The sequence below is a fragment of the Nelumbo lutea genome, chromosome 3, assembly GCF_056320005.1.
Source record: "Nelumbo lutea isolate HS-2025 chromosome 3, American lotus-T2T, whole genome shotgun sequence".
NCBI classification, from domain to species: domain Eukaryota; kingdom Viridiplantae; phylum Streptophyta; class Magnoliopsida; order Proteales; family Nelumbonaceae; genus Nelumbo; species Nelumbo lutea.
In genome coordinates, this window is record NC_142686.1 from 29,074,713 (window position 1) to 29,095,716 (window position 21,004).

Below are 21,004 nucleotides of genomic sequence, written 5' to 3' on the forward strand. Positions count from 1 at the left end.
TTTTTATTTTTTTGGTCAGAATGGGCCATCTGTTTGGTTCTAACAGTCGGACCGTTAGACCCAGCAACCACACCCCTGACCTGTTCGTCCGATTCGGTTTTAAAAACCTTGGTTGCAATTGTTATAGTGAAAATACTCTAGAAATAAAGCCTAAGCACTTTAAATGCCCAGTTGGCATCGGCATGCATCTACACCAAACGAAATGGTTGATTTGTACAAGTAGACATGCTTCTGAACAAAAGACGGCCCAAGTCCCTGAAACTTATGTTCAACTTCTTTCGAGGCCAAGTTCAATGCTTCTATATCAATAGAACAAAAGATTCCCATCGTACACAACACACAAGCTTTTAGCGATGTTCAAGCATTGTTCTTATAAACAGTAACACAATTCAACAAGAGAACCAACAATAGAAAGACAATGTGGACCATGTGAAGTAGTTAGTTTCCAGGAATCCCAAGTATAAGATCAAATCTATATTGATGAAGCTTCCCCCTAGCAGGAGAAACCAGGTGCATGCATGTAAGACCCACTTAGGACTGGCTAGCATACTGGGCTATCTTTCCTTCAAGGCCACTCTTATCTGCTCCTATTACCTTGTCAATCTCCTTTCCATTTCTTATGAAGAAAAAGGTTGGAACACTGCTAATATTCCATCGTGCAGCAACATCTCTCAACTCATCAATGTCAGCTTTCAGGAAAACAACTTGTGAATTTTTTCCTGCTAGGCTTTCATAAACAGGAGACATGAAGCGGCAGGGACCACACCATGATGCAGTGAAATACAGGATCACTAAACGAGATAAGCTTGATGCAGCATTGAACTTTGTTTCTAATTCACTAGCAGAGTGAATGCTAAGAACATGTCCTGTCAATTACAAAACCATAAAAGGAAATAAGATTTAAAGAAGAAATCATGTGATTTATCCATATCTTCTTTATGTATTATGAAAACAAACATTGGTTTTCACAATATAATTGTAAGCAATATAGGCCTAAGCATCAACAGCAATAAAATCAGCCATACAGGCACAGAAGGCATTGTAAGTCTTGTCATCCTATTCCAGGATAAATAACCAATATAGCATAATAAGTCAAAAACTTGGTGATGTAGGACAGGGAGAGATATCCTACTAGTGTGTAGGTAGGTAGTGGAATGGATATTGCAGAAAACAAAATAAAAGATGATAATAGAAGAATAGATAATCAGGTAAAAGAGAAATAACCCTTAGAAGAAGGAGAGAAGAAAGAGAGAGAGGAAGGAGGAGGAGGAGGTGCACCTCACAATTTCAGACTTCAATTTCTCAAACTGTTAGTAGTCCTTAAGGTTAAAACTGCCTGAACTGCAGTGTTCCGCCAATCCCAGTGTTTTGGGTGCATTGCTCTGGAACACAACACTTGGTATCAGAGGTTGCCCCATTTCCCTGGTTCAAATCATGGAATGGCTACCCTGGAGAACTAGCTAGAACAAAGTCAGAACTGCCAAAGGAAAGGGCTATCTTCTGCCAGAGTGAGAGCTAACCCAAAGTTGGTGTCATTGAGATATGGGCTAGCACATTGGTTCTGAATCTTCTGATCAATGTTGCATTGATTCTCTCCTAAACGGATGGTGTTTCTGTCAGACAAACACCAGAGTCGAACACTCCACAAATTCTGAAGGACACTTCTACATAATATTTCCTTTTTATCTCCTATCTTGAGTCTTTCGACATAATGAACAACCAATATACAAAATGAATGTCATTTTTCATATAAAAAGACTAGTTGGTAACAAAGGCAACATTTTTTACTCCCTTTTGCAGGTATATAATGTTAGAATTCAAAAAGATATGAATTATTCTAATGGCATATATTTTTCTATATATGTTTCCATGAGTCCACGTTTTCTCATCTTAACAAGTCAGACTCCTGCACATGCGTTGAGTTCTGACTCCAGTATCCATGTCCATGCATCATTGGCTCTCATTTTAAAATTTATGAAAGAACTCGTCCAACTCTCAATCCAGTGTTTTAAAAGGTCCGTGAGGCTTATACTATGAGGCTTGCCTTGAGGCAAGATTCAAGAGAAACACCATGAGACTTAACCTTTGACAATCATGCTTACATGTATAACCACATACTTCAACCTTAAGGCGCCTTATGTCAATAACATATCAACCATGTTGAGTGCCTATCACAAGCCGAAGTTAAAGATCAATTCTAAGCTCTCTGTGTGTGTTTATGTGCATGTGATTATTTAAATTATTAGTTATTTAATACCTATTTGCAAGAATGCAATTAAATCTTTGTTAAACTCCTAGTACTTTATAGTCCTTTATATGATGATGATGATTAAGTTAATCATAGTCCTTTATAGTCCTTGACATAGTTCACCTAAAACCCGATTTTTCACTGCGATTAGCATACCCCAATATGATTTACAAAGGAAATTTCAACATTGCTTAACTAAGTTAATTTTTAACTCATTTTAATGGGACTCAACCTGGTTAATAATTGAAGTAAACTAAAACAGCAATAAACCTGTGTTTAATCAAGAAAAATAGAGGAAAGATAAGAGTCAGAAGGGTAACTGCTAAACAACTCTGCAAAGCGGAATTTTGTACAAGGGTAATTACCAATGAGAAAATCTCTATTCCCAAGTGTTGGGAGCGGCCAACCATTATTATGTTTATGTATTTGTCTTTCTTTTATTTTATTTCTTTATGCTTACTTGGGGACAAGCCTGTTGGATAACAGGAAAATTTTATTAAAATATAGGAAAAGAATAGGGATTAATGTACGAGGAATGTGCCAAAGCACCCCATAACATCTTTTGATGTTATGACTCAAGTACAGGTAATAATAGTCAATTTAGTCTTATTTACTAAAGGGGATTATTATTGTAATTTATGCTGAGTTAGACAAGTTCATATAAATTAAGGGCCGGCCAACTGGGATACTATTCTATTCTCCTTCTATCAGCAGTCTCTTCTCTCAGAAGTAAGGCTGCTTTTGATTTTCTTCTACATTTCTACTTCAGATTTCTGCCTTGAAGTTTCCAGGTAAGCTTATACGATACCAAAGCAGGGTTCGAAGTAGATTCCTTTCCTCATTTTCTCCTCTTTTCATGATTCTTCCATCTTCTCCTGCTGCAATTGTATTTCTCCTCTCCTTGGCTGTTGAGAACTAGTGTTTTCATCCCTGTTGTAGTGATCAGCGATGTAGGGATGCAACTTGGGCAGGCCCAGCCCATGTCAGTCATTGGGCCCAAAAATTTGGGCTTTTTAATTTTTGAATTGAACTCGGGCCTAGCCCTTGGGTAGCCTGAACCCAGCCCAACCTTATCCCAACCCGAGCTCAGACCGATTATATACATGTATATATGCATATATAGACACATATTTGCATGCAACCATGCATATATGCATAATTTTATAAACCAAACATATATATGCATACATATACACGTACATGTATATCAATTTTTAGTGTGGGCTGATTAACCAACCTGCGCCCAGACTGGGCCCGAACCCAACCTGAGTGCATCATCAAATTTGAGTTCGGGCTGTGCTCAAGTTAGATAGTTTCGACTTGACCTCAGGCTTGTGGTGGGCTTGGGCTTTAGGTGCAATTCTTAGGGTTGAGCTAAAACCTGGCCCAGCCCACCCGAATTGCACCCATATGGTGATGGTTGTAACCATCACTATTGACTATTGTCTTTGTGATGTTGCTGTAATAAAGAAAAGAAATGGGATAAACAAAGACCCAGTCCTAAGACCATGGACCTGCAGCCTACATGCTACTATGCTAGATAACCCATGCATTGGACCCAGTCCAGTGGTGATGGCAGCTCAAGTGGGTATGCCCATACAGATTCTCTCAATCAGAGATTTGAGGTTCCTGCTGATTCTCTCAGTCTAGACTCCTTCAGTGTATGCATATTATAAGTTTGGAATATTTTATTAAAACAGGTATTATATTAAAATCAATTATCATGACGGTTCAAAGTCATGACATACACTATCCATCCTGAATAGAATCCATTACTTATCTTATAGTGTTCTTAAGGAGAAAGAAAAACAAAATATAGGACAACTAGCAGTATCCTACGACCCCCTAAAAGGGCTATGATCTAAAAACTAAGAGAGAAATTCCCTACTTTCTTGTAGGGATGTCAGTGGGTCAGGTTAATAGAACAAAAGCTTCAGGAAGTTTTTTGGAACTCATCATCATGTGCAGTAACCAGCATAATACCAGAGATGTAGGCATATAGCAGGTCTAGAAGTATACTTTTCTCTTTAGGTTTAGGAGAAGCACATGGAGTTTCATCTCCAACAGTATGTTGCAATGTAGATGCCATAATCAATGAAGTAACAGAAAAGAAAAGTAAATGATTTCACTGAAAATCCAAGATCTCCACGGTATATCAACTATTTAAAATTTTCTATAATTTCATACTTGTAGAAGCCTAGTTGTCCCATCCAAGGCTGAATCTTTTATTGAAAATTTCTGTCAAATAGCATGATCCAAGTTGCCAAGTTGATTCCTCTAACAGGAGTCACATTGCTCCCTTTGTCCACTGCAATTATTGCTCCCAAATCTAAATCTGTTGAGCACCAGAATGAGCTGTACATTAGGGCTGATTGAGCTCTCATGTTTGGGACATCTATATATCATATATATAGAGTGGTGGACTGATGCAGTAGGGCTGGAACAAACTATCACAAGACAGAAAGAGAGAGGAAGAGAGCGAGAGAGTGTGTGTGTGTGTGTCTGAGAGAGAGAGAGAGGAGAAAGGGTAGAGAAAGAGAAAAGGGAGAAAAATCCCAAGGAATCACTCCAACGGGGTCCTAGAATTACTCTAGGGTTTGTAGGAATCACTCCATACAGAAAACTGTTCACCATAATTACAAAAATGTTCACCATTTATAGAGTGACTCGGAATACTGTTCAAAAGGAAGAGAACACATCAATTTATAGAGTGACTCGGAATACTGTTCACCATAATTACAAAAATGCCTCTCCCTGTCTTGTGCATCAAGAAACACAATAGCATTCTATCTAATAACGCAAATAAACTGAAAATTGAGAAAACCCTACTAAACTAGATGAACAAGATGTTATAGCCCAGGCCCCACACAGGACTAGTTAAATGACAAAAATACCCATATTGTCCAAATATACAAAAATACAAAAATTTTAAGAAAATTCCGTATTTGATTCTTTAGTCCCTGCATTTTGGACATCCTAGGAGGGTATGAGATCTTTAGCGTTTCCTTTCCCAAGAAGATCCTTATCTCTCTACTTTTTTATTGGAATCTTCAATTCACTTTCTGTCAAGATTAGAAATATTTCCTAAAATTGCAAAGAGGTCCAACACATTGCAATCAAGCCCTTAACTCTTGGAAATTATCATATTGACCCTTTATGCAAAGTAAAATTACAATTTCATCCCTTTGCACTACAATGTTCAAATTTGATTGGGACACCACATTTACAATCACTATACGAACCCATCACCATCAAATGGGATTTAACTAATAGTCATACTGCAACTGGGAAACCACCAGAAACTTCAGTTTTTTTTTTTATAAGCTTTTGGAAGTACCTTCGTGCTTTGGGAAACAAAAAACTACTTCTGAGTTTGGTAGTGTGTATTTTCTGAAGCAAAAACACTTCTGCAATAAAAAGAACAATGCAAGAATAGGATGCTTTGTGCTTTGACTGTGCAGCTTGGATCATTTTTGCTTTTTCACAAAATGGGGAAGGTGTGAACATGTGAGGCTTTCCCTTGTGCCATATTTATATATACTCTTAAGACGTGGCACTTCTATGCCACCCACGTGACACTTTTATGCCACATATTTAGAATTGTCACATGGCAATTTTATGCCACATGGAATTTTATTTGAACTGGAAATAATTTTACAGTTGCCACATGGCACTTTTATGCCATGTGGTATTAATTTGTGCAACATATTATAACCATGGTCATTTTTAACAACTATTTTATGAACCACACCACGTGATGTGGCTGATTTGATGCCACATGGCAACTTACAAGGGATAGGCTCTTTGAAGACATGGAATTATGGATTTGCCACATGGCACAAATTATAGGTTGACATGTGGAATTTTTCATATTGATTGTGGTAAAGCAATATGTCGCAACCAAATGCTCATTTATGCCTTTTTCTTTCAAAAGCATGTTTTGAAAACAATATTTACCAAACTGCAAAAGTACATAATAAAAGCATAAAGCATACTTCATGCTTTTGGGCAAAAGTCCTAGTCCAACCAGGATTCCTGGCCAAATCATAATTCAACCCAACTTCTTGGCAGTGACACTCTCCTCTCTTGTTGAGATTCCCAAAACCATAAAATCACTCATGACCACCCAACATATGAGTGAGAGTCGCAACATAAAATCCTTCAATGAATCAATTGAACTGGCTCATATTAGTCTGTATCCCAACACACCAACATGGTAATCTAGGATCTCACCCCAATGGCTGAGATTACACCACATCACCTTATGGAAATCATTCATGTACTAACCATGTGACTTGTGAGTCACCTCCTATGCTCACCTTTAGGATATTTCAAGCCTATAAGGAACTATGTCATTCATATCTCCCATGATAAGTCCTGCTTATTATTTGAATGTCCTACAATATTGCCCGACGACCTTCCAATCATAAGTAAATATAAATGTAACTAGAATGCCTCATAAAGAAAAGTCTCACTTTAACAATAATGAGGATAAAATACAATGTGATGAAGCGCGATCCGGCCGGTCTTAGCTGTCAACGACCTTGCTTCTGAACTGGGTAGCAGGGAACCTGAGACGGAGGAGATGAGGAAGCTCCGGGGGGGAACCCGGTGTAGCGGCTCCGAAGCTCAAGTTAGAATCCTTCAAAAGCAAGATAACACCAGATAGCGCAAAGTTTGCATACCTTGTTTGTTGGGAGCAGGGGGCTCTTATAATTACTTCGCGCACTCGCTCCGAGGCCCTTGTCAGGTCGGGTATGATTACCCTTGCGCTTGTCAATTCGGCCGTCGTCCTTTCTGCTGGGACAGAACCGTCTCTCTAACTGGAGATGGCGGTGTCAGTGGTGGTGGCAGGTGGTCGTTTAAAGTGCAGCCGCCAAGCGTCAGATCCCAAGTCAGTCAGGTGTGGCGCCCTCGGGCACGGACTTCCTCAGCGTCAGGCATGGTACGACTTGTTTGGTTTTGGTGTCCGGAAGGTGATGCGGAGTGGTGAGCGAGGCGAAGTCTTGAGTTCGGAGGTATCTATAGGGCAGGTCAGTTCGGCGAGGTGTATCCCGAACTGTTACAAGGTTGGCCAGTTCGGCGAGGTATATCCCAAGCTGTTACAAGGTTGGCCAGTTCGGCGAGGTATATCTCGAGCTGTTACAAGGTTGGCCAGTTTGGCGAGGTATATCCCGAGCTGTTACAAGGTTGGCTAGTTCGGTGAGGTATATCCTGAGCTGTTACAAGGTCGGCCAGTTCGGCGAGGTATATCCCGAGCTGTTACAAGGTTGGCCAGTTCGGCGAGGTATATCCCGAGCTGTTACAAGGTTGGCCAGTTCGGCGAGGTATATCCCAAGCTGTTACAAGGTTGGCCAATTCGGCGAGGTATATCCCGAACTGTTACAAGGTCGACCAATTCGGCGAGGTATATCCCGAGCTATTACAAGGTTGGCCAGTTCGGATTACTCTGGTTTTGGGCCAAGGGTGAGTTTGGGCCCCCCGTAGGGAGTTCGGTCCGCTGGTGTCCCTTTGTTCACGCCTTAGGCTTGGCCCTTTTGCCGAGCTGTTGCTTCTGCCACGTGTCACATAATTGTGAGGTCGGGCCAAATCTTCCTTCATCACAATGTATATCTAGCCTTGAATGAGCACCCAGAGATCTCATTTTCAACATGAGATTCTGGCAAAGATTGTACAAGGCAAGGGGGGTTGAGGAGTTGGACCATTTTCTCTACATGAGAGACAAAAGGGAGAGAAGATGGGAAAACCCCAAAGAAGCATTTAAAGAAGATGTCATCAATGGAAGAGAAGATGGTTTCATACTTGTGGGTGATAGTTCTCAAACCAATCCTCTAGCATATTCTTGTTTGATTTTCAGGTGAGAAGGGTTGGTCCACATGGTGTTTATTGTCGAAGATTGGAGCAATGATTTAAGGCCTCAGGCGCACAAGTGAGGCGCATTTTAGGGTATGCGCCTCGCCTAGGTCCTAGGCGCCAGCCCTTTCAAAAGGCACACGCCAGGTGCACCTGATGCGCCTTACGCCTTAGCTCAGGGGCACTAGGCCAAGGGCTCCGCCCTCGAACCCTCATGCCACGTCCCTCGAGGCAAGCCCAAATAAGTCCATGTTAGGGTCTTAAATTCTTAATTCTCACACAAAAAATAATGATTTTATAATTTTAATTGCTTTTTAAGAAGATATTTGAGGAAAAAAGAGATTATGGGTTTTATATGCTTGAAAATGTTTTACATGTTTGATTTTATTTTTTAAATTCCAATTTGAATATGCTTTACATGTTATGTTTATGTATTTTAATTTTATATAATAGGTTTTTTTACTTTTTTTAAAGCATTTATTTTAAAATTTAAGTTTATATTTTTTGTTAATATTATGTTTAATATTATTTTATTTTTTGCTTTTTTTAATTTTTGGCATTTTTTGACTTTTTTTAGCATTTTTTTGTTTTTGCACCTTTCTTCAAAAAGGCACGTGCCTCACCTTGTGCCTTGTGCCTTAGGTGCAAATTAACCCTTGAGCCTTTTTTGCGCCTTGCGCTTTTAAAACACTAGATTGGAGAAGCACCAAAGCATCCATAAGGGTTGCAACTCTTGACAACCATGGCTTGAACAAGAAGAAAGTTAACACAAATGCCACCTTTTCTCAAAAAAATAGAAGGATAACAATCTTTGATTGTAGTGCCTAAAATTTCGTCTCAATTCTTCCATTGTAAAAAAGTAAAGGAAATGAGAAAATGGCATTAATCTCATAAACTATAAATATATAATATTACTTGTATTATATGTAATAAACTAATAATATATACATCAGAGTTGGATTTTTATCAAATCAGATTGGGGTGTGATGAGGGCGGATTTGGCCCTCCAATGACATTGACACATGGCACCTCAGAACAACTAGGTGACACCCGAAACCACTTTGGCAACAACTTGCCTTAGCCAAGTTGATGGTGTCCCACCTGGCGGCCCGACACAGGCACGGCCTGGCCCTGGCGCGAACTGGCGGCCTGGCCCTGGCGCCACCTAGCAGCCTGGCCCTGGCACGAGCTGGCAGCCTAGCACTGATGCGACCTAGCGGCCTGGCCCTGGCGCAACCTGGCAGCCTGGCACAAGCGCGACCTGGCGGTCTGGCACAGGCGCCGACCTGGCAGCCTGGCACAAGCGCTCACCGACAAATTCAGCATGCATATCCTAACACTCCCACAATCCTTGGAAGTTGGCCCACGTGCCGAACGATCCAGAGGGTGGTCAACATGCATGGCGTTTACCTCCAGGAATCTCGAACCACATAGACGACCTCGCAGAAATCCCAAATATGGTGCGTGAAGCCCACGTCAAACAATGCCTATATAAAGGCACCAACCCCAATGGCATGGGGGGCAAGTAAGCAAATAAGCAAATTCTAGCTCTCATACTTTGTGATTTTTAGCTCACAGTCTACTATGAGAGTACTGACTTAAGCATCAGAGTGACCTCGTCAGGCAAGTAACACCCGGTCCTCTAACATTTGGTTCCATGCAGGTCTCTAAAGAGCAACAAAGCTCATCAATCCAGCTCGCCGCCAAGCAGCTCGACACAGGTAGCTCGGCACCTCCCAGGCAGCTCGGCACCTCCCAGGCAGCTCGGCACCTGGTTAGCTAGGCACCTGGTCAGCCTGGCACCTCACAGGCAGCTCGACACCCAATTAACTCGGCACCTAATCTGCCCCTAGCTCAGACCAAATGACGAGGTACTTAGCACAAAAAAATTCACACTCCACCAAAAATTGATTCATCATTTAGCACCGTCTGTGGGAAACACTACAAAAAGGCTAAGTCCTGTTCTTCGAGAAAGTTAAGTCCTCACTTTTAGAAACTAAAGCTCTCGCTTTATAGTTCCCATTTTTTTATGAACTCAAAGACTATGCAAGAAGTTGATGGCCAACAGATTAAGCAACTCTACCAACTTTATTTCAACTCAGATAAAACCTCATCAATCCTCTTTGCGAGGTACCCTCTACAAAGATGAGCTCTACGTGGCTTCTACAGGAGTAGGCGGCCAACAGACTCCACCGACGCCCCTGTCGGTTGAGCCTTCCAAGGCTCCCGTGCGAGCTGGTGACCTAAAGTCAGTAGTGTTGCCCCCGTAATTCGAGCTCCTAGTAGCTTCTTGTAGGAGTGGGTAACCGATGTCACTAACAAGGCTGATGCAGCATAGTCGTAGCTCTAAGGCGCTCACCTGGCGGCCCAGACGCGGCCTATCGGCCTAGCCCATGTGCGGCCTGGCAGCCTGGCACATACGCCGACCTGGCGACCTATCCCAGGCGCGACCTGGCGGCCTGACACAGCCGCAACCTAGCGGCCTGAAGCAGGCATAACCTGGCTACCTGGCCCAGGCACGAACTGGTGAGCTGATAAAAGACCTCGGCACTACGAAAAGTCCCAGTCGCCTCTTCGACATGGGCAAAATCAAGGAGCGGACTACGAGTCGCTCCCAGAACCTAATGGCTAAAATACCACATAAGATCCAATCGCCTCTTCGGCATGGGAAAAATCAAGGAGCTCGACACCCAATTAACTCGGCACCTAATCTGCCCCTAGCTCAGACCAAATGACGAGGTACTTAGCACAAAAAAATTCACACTCCACCAAAAATTGATTCATCATTTAGCACCGTCTGTGGGAAACACTACAAAAAGGCTAAGTCCTGTTCTTCGAGAAAGTTAAGTCCTCACTTTTAGAAACTAAAGCTCTCGCTTTATAGTTCCCATTTTTTTATGAACTCAAAGACTATGCAGGAAGTTGATGGCCAACAGACTAAGCAACTCTACCAACTTTATTTCAACTCAGATAAAACCTCATCAATCCTCTTTGCGAGGTACCCTCTACAAAGATGAGCTCTACGTGGCTTCTACGGGAGTAGGCGGCCAACAGACTCCACCGACGCCCCTGTCGGTCGAGCCTTCCAAGGCTCCCGTGCGAGCTGGTGACCTAAAGTCAGTAGTGCTGCCCCCGTAATTCGAGCTCCTAGTAGCTTCTTGTAGGAGTGGGTAACCGATGTCACTAACAAGGCTGATGCAGCATAGTCGTAGCTCTAAGGCGCTCACCTGGCGGCCCAGACGCGACCTATCGGCCTAGCCCATGTGCGGCCTGGCAGCCTGGCACATACGCCAACCTGGCGACCTATCCCAGGCGCGACCTGGCGGCCTGACACAGCCGCAACCTAGCGGCCTGAAGCAGGCATAACCTGGCGACCTGGCCTAGGCACGAACTGGTGAGCTGATAAAAGACCTCGGCACTACGAAAAGTCCCAGTCGCCTCTTCGACATGGGCAAAATCAAGGAGCGGACTACGAGTCTCTCCCAGAACCTAACGGCTAAAATACCACATAAGATCCAATCGCCTCTTCGGCATGGGAAAAATCAAGGAGCGGACTACGAGTCGCTCCCAAAGCCTAAGGGCTAAAATACCACATAAGACCCAGTCACCTCTTCGGCATGGGCAAAATCAAAGATCAAGGAGAGTGGACTACGAGTCGCTCCCAGAGCCTAAGGACTAAAATACCACATAAGACCCAGTCGCCTCTTCGGCATGGGCAAGATCAAGGAGATTAGACTACAAGTCGCTCCCAGAGCCTAAGGGCCAAAATACCAAACTAGCGAAGACCTCCTCACCATATAAGACCCAGCCGCCTCTTCGGCATGGGCAAAATCAAGGAGCGGACTACGAATCGCTCCCAAAGCCTAAGGAATTGAATCGACGCTTACAAGCTCATCGAATTATTCATTCCGGGCCAAAAGGAGAAATCTACTCCCTTCGCTGAGTTATTTTCAGCTCGGGAGCAGGGGGCAAATGATGAGGGCGGATTTGGCCCTCCAATGACATTGTGACACATGGCACCTCAGAACAACTAGGTGACACCCGGAACCACTTTGGCAACAACTTGCCTTAGCCAAGTTGACGGTGTCCCACCTGGCGGCCCGGCACAAGTGCAGCCTAGCACAAGCGCGAACCGGCGGCCTGGCCCCGGCACGAGTTGCGGCCTGGCACAGGCGCGACCTGGCGGCCTGGCCCTGATGCGAGCTTGCAGCCTGGCACAGGCACGAGCTGGTAGCCTGGCCCTGGCGCGACCTGGCGGCCTGGCACAAGGGCCGACCTGGCAACCTGCGAGACGTTCTCACCGTCAAATTCGGCATGCATATCCTAACACTCCCACAATCCTTGGAAGTTGGTCCCCGTGCCGAACGATCCAGAGGGTGGTCAACGTGCATGGCGTTTACCTCCAGGAATCTCGAACCACATAGACGACCTCGCAGAAATCCCAGATATGGTGCGTGAAGCCCACGCCAAACAATGCCTATATAAAGGCACCAACCCCAATGGCATGGGGGGGGGGGGGGGCAAGTAAGCAAGTAAGCAAATTCTAGCTCTCATACTTTGTGATTTTTAGCTCGCAGTCTACTATGAGAGTACTGACTTAAGCATCGGAGCGACCTCGCCAGGCAAGTAACCCCAGGTCCTCCGACATTTGGTTCCTTGCAGGTCTCTAAAGAGCAACGAAGCTCATCAATCCAGCTCGTCGCCAGGCAGCTCGGCTCCTGGTCAGCTCGGCACCTGGTCGGCTCGTCACCTCCCAGGCAGCTCGGCACTTGGTCAGCCCGGAACCTCACAGGCAACTCGACACCCAATTAACTCGGCACCTAATCTGCCCCTAGCTCAGACCAAATGACGAGGTACTTAACACAAAAAAAATCACACTCCACCAAAAATTGATTCATTAGGGTGCATTTGAATTTGATTCGATTATTAATCAAATGTTATTTTCCTCATCCAAATCTGATTTGTTTATACTAATGTTATATCTGAGTCTGAGTTAATCAAATTGGATTTTGAGATGGCCTACAAATTTTTGGAGCCCATTGACAGCCCTAGTTTTGACCCCTAAAAAGGTCATAAAAAATGGCAAACTTGCAATTTTAACTTTCCTAAAACTAATAACTATCTTAACAGATGCTATCACTTATTAATCTCCTGCCCCTTTTCTTTGGCAATTTGGGAATGGTTTTGCTCCTTATTTGGGTGTAGGTGGAATCCTCCACCAAATGTTCAAAGCTTGTTCACTTCTATTTTTGTCAGTTGGCCAAAGAAGAGGAAGTACTCTATGGCAGTGTACTTGTGTGGCTGTTTGTTGGACAATTTGGGAAGAAAGGAATCAAAGAACCTTTTCTAAGAAAGAGAGTAGGGATGCCTTAATTGAAGTCATCACTATCAAGGATCAAAATTTCAATACGATACACCCCATATTGGGCATATCGTATCGTATCGTATCTTTTGGGTTCTGAAACACCTGTGTTTCAGGACCCCTCCTTTTTAATAAAATATATATATAAAAACCTATCCAAAAACCAAGTTTTGAAAAAAAAAAAAAACTATTTAAGGCATAGTTTTTAGTACCAATATGCCTCTGTCGATACACAGGGGCGTATCAATACTTTGAACCATGATCACTATTAGAGTGATCCATTGGGTGAAATCCCTAAAGCTTTTTGAGAACATTCCTGTTGGTGACTTTTAGAGAAATTGGAAGGAAATACATGATCCTGCTCCTTTCAAGGATACTGTTAGGCCATCTTGGTCCCCTCCTTCTAGTGGTTTTATCAAGTTGAATTTTGGTGGTAGTAGTGAAGGAAATCCAGTCCTTCAGGCATTGGCGGTGTTTTCAGAAACGATGAAGGGAAAGTTATTGGTCCAATTAGGGTGGGTGACTAGTTAAGGGCTGAAATATTGACTCTCATGGAGGGAACAAAATGCTAAGGAGCTGAATATCAGTAAGCTGTCAAACAGAGGGGATTCAAAGCTAGTTATAAGTTGGCTTCAAAAGGATGAGGAGATTGGGTGGTGCCATGTTGGGACTATTTTTATGAAAAAAGAAGAATTAATGGAAATGACTTTTCAATGGGTGAAAAGAGATAAAGAGATGCTAATTGATTTCCTAATACTTTGGCCAAACAAGGGGTGGGAAGAAACCAGTGTTTTGGGCATTGTTGTAATCAGTGTCCTGTTTGGGAGAGATAAGAGAGTTTAGCTCTCCCTTTCTATGTTTTACCTCTTTCTTTTTATTGAGTTTAATTAATCTGGTTCAGTTATTGATAAAAAAATAAAAAATAAACTATCTTAACAGAACTCTTAAAACAAGTAAAATTGAATGCTTCTTGATAAAGGCTACAAAACTTTATCCCAGTCATATGAGGTCAGCATGTCCAAATGGTAAATGTGATTACTAAATCTATAATATATTAAGTTTAAACCAACTGAAGCAATAGAGGAGAGAAAACAGAAATGCAAAGAAGAATTTATTGGGTAGTCAAAAATTGCCAACTGCCCCGTTATCTCATACATAAATGTGATACAATTATGTACAATTGCTGAAATACCGCTAGAGTGGGGCTAAAGAGAAAATAAAGAAGTATAAAATATTTAAAAGAAGGTACATGTTATGCTAATATATAACATGATCTATCCTAATATGATACAGAATCAACTTTCAGCTGTGCTTTCTTCACATAATAACAATAAAGCAATGTTTCAAAACACAAATTGATTAATCACTTTCAAAAATAAAGAGTAAAACCAGAATGAGAAAATATGTACCATCATGTAAAGCAGAAGCAGCTTCTTGGCCCTGCATTGGGATTGCATTGGCATGAATTAGATTCTTTGTTTGCTAAATTTACATAGAAGTTCATAATTTCAAGAGGTCAAAGCTTTTTTGTTAAGATTGACAAACTTAATAAAAGTAACTTAGAGAAATTCTATTTTATGCAGAATGATCCTTTTTGTCCCTTTCCTTTGTAGCCTGAAAGTAACTAGAAATATAAACTAGAATAATAATGAAATGCATTTACTTTGGCTTCAGCTTGCCAGTATTGCCTTTCACGTCCAGCTTTCTTTAGTCCTCTTTCTTTCCTCAAGCGCTCATATTTTCTGTTATGCTCTTCAATTTTGTGTGCATTAGGTTCAACCTGCAATCAAGTTATGGTATCAACCAACAATTTCTCCAATGTCTCCTAAGAATAATAACAGTTACCTTCTTTAACACTGAACCAATTTCTTCATCATAATCCAATTTAGATGCTACATGCAGATCCCTGGCAGCCTCTTCCCACTGCCCCAACAGGGCCCTTGCCATTCCTCGAAATTTGTACCCTTTTGCTGAATCAGGATTTATCTAAGAAAAATGTGTTCATAGTTGACAATAATTTACCAAATAAAATAAAAATAAATTTGCAAACAACACCAGTTACCCTGATAGAAAACCTATGTCAAATTCTTCAAGAACATCTTACAGAAAGGGACCATGGACAGACCTGTAAAGCCACATCTGTATCCCGGATTGCAGCATTTGGTTTGTTCATCTTAACAAAGACACCAGCTGAAAATTGACAAGGTTCAGATTTTTTGCAGAAACTATACAAATCACCATTAAATATGCACTAACGTGACTGCTAAAAGAATTACCTCTAGTTGCATATAGAATAGCTGAACCTGGATTCAACAAGATAGCTTCTGTTAGATGTTCAATGGCTTCATCCAGTTTGCCTGCAAATCATACACATTGTAAGCTAATAAAAGAGATGGATATATCAGGAATTAAAACAAACAATAAATAATATACATATATATAATATGGTTCAATTCAATATATTAGGTGCAATAAATTCATATCATGCCTTCAGAAATTGCCTCCATAGCCTTCCCTTTGGCCAATTGAGCAGCATCCCAATTTTCTTCCGTAACTTCGACAGAGGGATTTCCCATCTACAACCAAAAGTAACAGATATGTAAACCTAAGCAACACTAGGGCAGTAAAGCTCTAAACCAGCCTTAAGTTTTGTTCCCGTTTAGGAATTTCCAGAACCCACCTTTTGTGGAGGCTCGTTATCAGGTTCTATAACATCACTGTTATCCAGTTCAATATCTGATTCAACAATCTCGTCATCAATATCATCCTTTTCTGTCGATAAATTAGGCTTAGGAGCATCAGTAGATTTTATGTCATCATCACTTTCATCCTGCACATGTCTTCTCTTTGGTCAAAGGGCAAGAAAATAATTTTAAAACAGTCATCCTCCCTACAAGAATTTCATGCAGAATGCACAACTCATATTTTTAAGCTCATTCAAATTTTCAAGGGATACCATTTAGCAGTCAGTCTTCCAAAAAAAAAATCAAATTCAGTAAAAGAAACCGCATCCAAACAAGAAAAGCAAAAAGAGCAAAAGTAACCTAATAGGAGAAAATTAGCGGAAAAGAAAACCAAACATACATATCTAGAGGAAGTTGAAAATGGGAAATACAAAGAAAAAAAAAGACTTACAGATTTAGGGACTTTTGGAATTCGAGCTCCAAGGCTGAAACAAGTATGTCAAAGAAAAGAAAAAGATTGTGAAATTTATCACTGGAATAGTAGAATTCAAACTCAAAATAAAACAAGAAATAGAATACCTTTGGAGATAATTCTTGAAGAAATCCAAAGAAGGATCATCGAGAATTGCCGGGTTTGATTTCAATAGATTGACGAAGAGCTTCAGCTCTGCAACCTTCGCAGCATCCATTTCTCTCTCTCTCTCTCTCGACCCGACAATGACAACTAGAAGACCCTCGATTCTCCGCGGCCGCGGGACTGTAATGAGTTAAAATTCGAATTAGTATATGCGTCTCACTTGTGATCCATGCTCACTATCATCACCGTTGATTTAGAATCGTAAAAAGGAGAAAGAGCCATGAGAATTCATCAGAAAGAGGTGGCCCCTACCATTTAGAATCGTTTATCAGTGCAATCGTTGACCGGCATAAGTCCGGTTTACGTCCAGGAAGCCGTACCTGTAGAGACCACAGAATAGGAGGAACATTGGGCTGGATCAGGCCTAGTCCGATGGCCCATAAATTGGATGAATATGCTGCTCGGTCCAACTGTCCTACAACAAAGCAAGAACGAGCCGGACGTCGGGCCTACAACCCAGCTGATGGACCACAGACATCCATTTGATGTGCTGCTGGATGCTGTTGGAAGTTCCTTAGGCCATGTTCTTTCTTTCATTGTGTGCTTTCTCTTATATAGGTTAGAAAGTTCTTAAAAGGTAAGTTGGTGCAGGTCAGATTGCCTGATTTAAAGAATTTCAACTATATCGAGCTCGGATTAGGGCTTTGGCCCATTCAAACTTTAACAAATTCCCAACCCAACCCAAGTTGTGCCCCGTTCATAGTCCAAACTGTCTGGTCTAGAACTCTAGATATGGTACCCTCTGCATCAGCCATGTGTTTTATTCCCATAATTCACATCAACCATCTGAAATCAGGCCACTTTGTATTAGACTAACTCATAGCATCCAAACTTGTACTCTCTTTCAATTTAAGAGATCCAGTAACAGTGAGGAAGGGTAGGGAGCTGAAAAAACAAGAGAAGTTGTTTTAGAAACATCAAACATAACTCGATTGTTTCACACACGCACACGTACAAGGTACAACACGCCTGGCCCAGCCCAGCCTAGATTTCACTAGCGCTATAGCTGGGCCAAGCCAGTCCAGTCAGTAGTGTGAAAATCTAGGCCCAGCAAGCCCAAACTCCTGCCTAAAGAGGAAGCTTCACATAGTCAATCAGATTTTTAATGCACATAGTTCTTCTGGGATAAGGCTAGTCCAGTTGTATTAATTGTTTGCTGGTGGAGTGTAAATGATCCAAGAATCTTTCATGTGGCAATTTCGTTTTGGGTATAGGGCATTTTTTAGCTTATTTATCTGAGAGCAAATATATCCCCCACAACGTCCCACTGCACATTCAAGCCGTGTATTAGGAACATCTCTTGATGATGATGATATCAGAAGTGATGATGTTATCATCGCGAGATGTTCACAATACGCAGCAGGAATGTATTGAATGTGCTCTGTGGGGAGTTCATCCGTAGTACGGCCATAACAGATAAATAAAGTTTAAATCTCTTCCCACAATGTCCCACAATATATTGTGTAGATTCAATCATTTTCACTGTTCTATGAAAATTCTTCACTATATATATAGAAACAAAATAACAAATAGGGTCATAGTGTCATGCACTTTCCAAAAAGGTAACATTCTTATCATGTGTTAATCATTTTCGGTTGTTGTCAACTGAGCAAGAGAATGATCTCTACCAATTTTGTGTAAATTTGATTAAAGTTGAGTGTATAATCAAATATTTGTGTAAAATCTTCTCCAACTAATAGATGATAGGGATGCAAAAAAGTACCTAATTTGAAGATTTTGTATAGCATTAGGTCAGGCTTGGCCCATTCAAATTTTAACAATCCTCAACCCAGTTATACCAAGTTGCAGCCCTAATAGTAGAGGGATTCCACTTGATAAAGTAAGATGATAATTGTTTTCATTTATTTTCAATTTAACTTGGTTATTTAATTTAAACTAAGATTTTATTTTCTTTTATTTTTGGTTAGGGAAGGGGGAGTTAGAGCAGGGTGCAAATAAGTTCTACCTACCTCACCATAGAGAGCTTACAGTTATGAAAATTTGATCCGGCTCCATGTATGGAGGGATGCGGAACGACCATCTTAAATTAAGGCTTTGTGTGGATAGACTTTTACTTTTGTATTTTTTAAAATATCAAAGTATAAAATACATAAAATACTTTTACTTTGGTATTTTTGCTTTGAAAACTGTTTGGATAAAAATTTTTGAAAAATATGCTTTTCAAAACAAAACTCTCATTTTCTGTTTGGCAAAATCACGCCCTTTTTTTTTTTCTTCCGTTGATTTTGAGGTCTAAGACTAGTGATGGCAATCCGACTCTAGTAGCAGCAAGCGGAGTTAGGATCGAGAGTTAGAAAGTCAAACAACATATATACTTGCATAAATAATAAATATTATCTTTTAGTTACCATGAGATTATTGAATCATTATAATTAATATACTAATTTGGTTATAATGAGAGAGTGTTTTGAGAATTTATTTTATTATATATTATATATTATAATATTAACATAATAAATATTATATATATTAACACACACTTATATATAAATTTTAATTCGATTTGATTCAGTTTGACAATTTGAACCGTATAATGAACAAACCGTAACTACAAATAAATAATAGTTGGGATTAAGGTTGAATTTAGTAATATTTGACATTAGAACAAAGGGAAAATGTGTAGTGAAGTATTTTAAAAATGATTTTTTTTTTTATTTGAGAGCATAGACGATAATAGCTGACAAGATTTGAAATTACTAGCAGAAATTAGATTGACTTTTGTGGAAACTATATTTAAATTAAACAATTTTGAGTCGTCCAAGCTCCAATTAATTAGTACAGTATAGGACGGTAGGCATGCATTTTTAAATTTTTTTTGTACATTACTAATTGATGTAATTGTTTTCAGCCACGTACCAATGTTTTGTGATGTAAAATTTTTTGGCTAAGTACCTCGTCATTTGACCCGGTGGTGGCGTGCCTTAGTGATGAGCTACTTGGTGGTGAACTGCCTACTGGCGATCTGCTTGGTGGAGAACTGCCTAGGGGCAAACTGCTTGGTGGCGAACTGCCTAGTGGCGAACTGTCTGGTGGCGAACTGCCTAGTGGCGAGCTCCCTGGTGGCGAACTGCCTGGTGGTAATCTGCTTGGTGGCAAACTGCCTGGCGGAGAGCTACCTGGTGGCGAACTCCCTACTAGGGGCCGATGACTTAGAGAATGGTGGAGCTCCCTGGTGCGGGGCAATCCGACTACCCTCAGCATTAGGTGGTCTTCTTTCCTTTGTAGGCAGTGGGAGTTGAGGGACCTGCGAGGACTCTATCTTTTCCTCCTCTTTGTAGGCGGCGGGAGCTGAGAGACCTGCGAGAACTGAATCAAAGGTCTCGGGGGTATTTTCCCGGTGGGGGCTCTCCGACGCTTAAGTTAGCACTCTAATTGTAGGGAGCTTTGAAGATAATATTGGAGAAACGAGAGAGCTAGAGAGCAGGGGTTACTTCCCTTTTTTCCTCCCCCTCCCCTTTGGGGGGTGAGGTCTTTATATACCGGAGTCCTAGCGAGTTAGGTGGGTGAAAAGCCTCCAAACGGTAAGACTCATCACATCCTATCAGAACCGGGGTACGGTGGTGAACTCCTCGAGGTCGCCAGGCTAGTGCTTGTGTCAGGCGGCCAGGTCGGCGCCTGGACCGGGTTGTCAGGGCGATGCCTGCGTCAGTCGGTGGGTCGGTGTCTGGGCCAGGTCGTCAGGTTGGCGCCTGTGTCAGTCGACGGGTCAGTGTCTAGGCCAGGTTGTCAGGCAGGAGATCTTCCTGCGATACACCAAACTACTCCTGTACCGAACTTCTCTACAAGTGGCGAGCTGCCTATAGCGAGTTGTCTGGGGGCGAACTGCTTGGGGGTGAACTCCCTGGGGGCGAACTCCTTGTGACGAGCTACCTATGGCGAGCTGCCTGTGGCGAGCTCTACCGAACTGTTTGTGGCGAGCTCTACCGAGCTGCCTGGCTCTTTGGCGAGCTCCCTGGTGAGCTACCGAGCTCATGGTGTATGTATGCCGCTGAGTTTATCGGTGGGCGTCTTATGGGCGGCTTGGCTGGATCATGTGGTAGGCTGGTCCAGGTCGGCCAGGTCGCGCAGGCCGCGCGCCAGGCCGTGCGCAGGTCGCGTAGGTCGGCCAAACTTCGTAAGTTTGTTGGCTGGGTGTTTGCCTAGTTGTCACGAGGTGCCACGTGTCACAATTCCCCTGGAGGGCCAAATCTGCCCTCATC

General features: G+C 41.9%; 1 protein-coding gene across 1 annotated transcript; it reads right to left on the bottom strand.

Annotated features, from left to right (window-relative positions):
* Nucleotides 1–276: 276 nt before the first annotated feature.
* TDX (tetraticopeptide domain-containing thioredoxin) lies at nucleotides 277–16,904 on the bottom strand. Its single transcript, XM_088975649.1, has 10 exons — nucleotides 16,727–16,904; nucleotides 16,599–16,632; nucleotides 16,144–16,293; nucleotides 15,952–16,039; nucleotides 15,740–15,820; nucleotides 15,589–15,653; nucleotides 15,309–15,449; nucleotides 15,127–15,243; nucleotides 14,873–14,903; nucleotides 277–866 (listed from the first exon to the last, which is right to left on the bottom strand). Exons 1-10 carry the CDS (start codon nucleotides 16,834–16,836, stop codon nucleotides 532–534), a joined length of 1,152 nt encoding a protein of 383 aa, XP_088831775.1. The 5' UTR covers nucleotides 16,837–16,904; the 3' UTR covers nucleotides 277–531.
* Nucleotides 16,905–21,004: the final 4,100 nt, after the last annotated feature.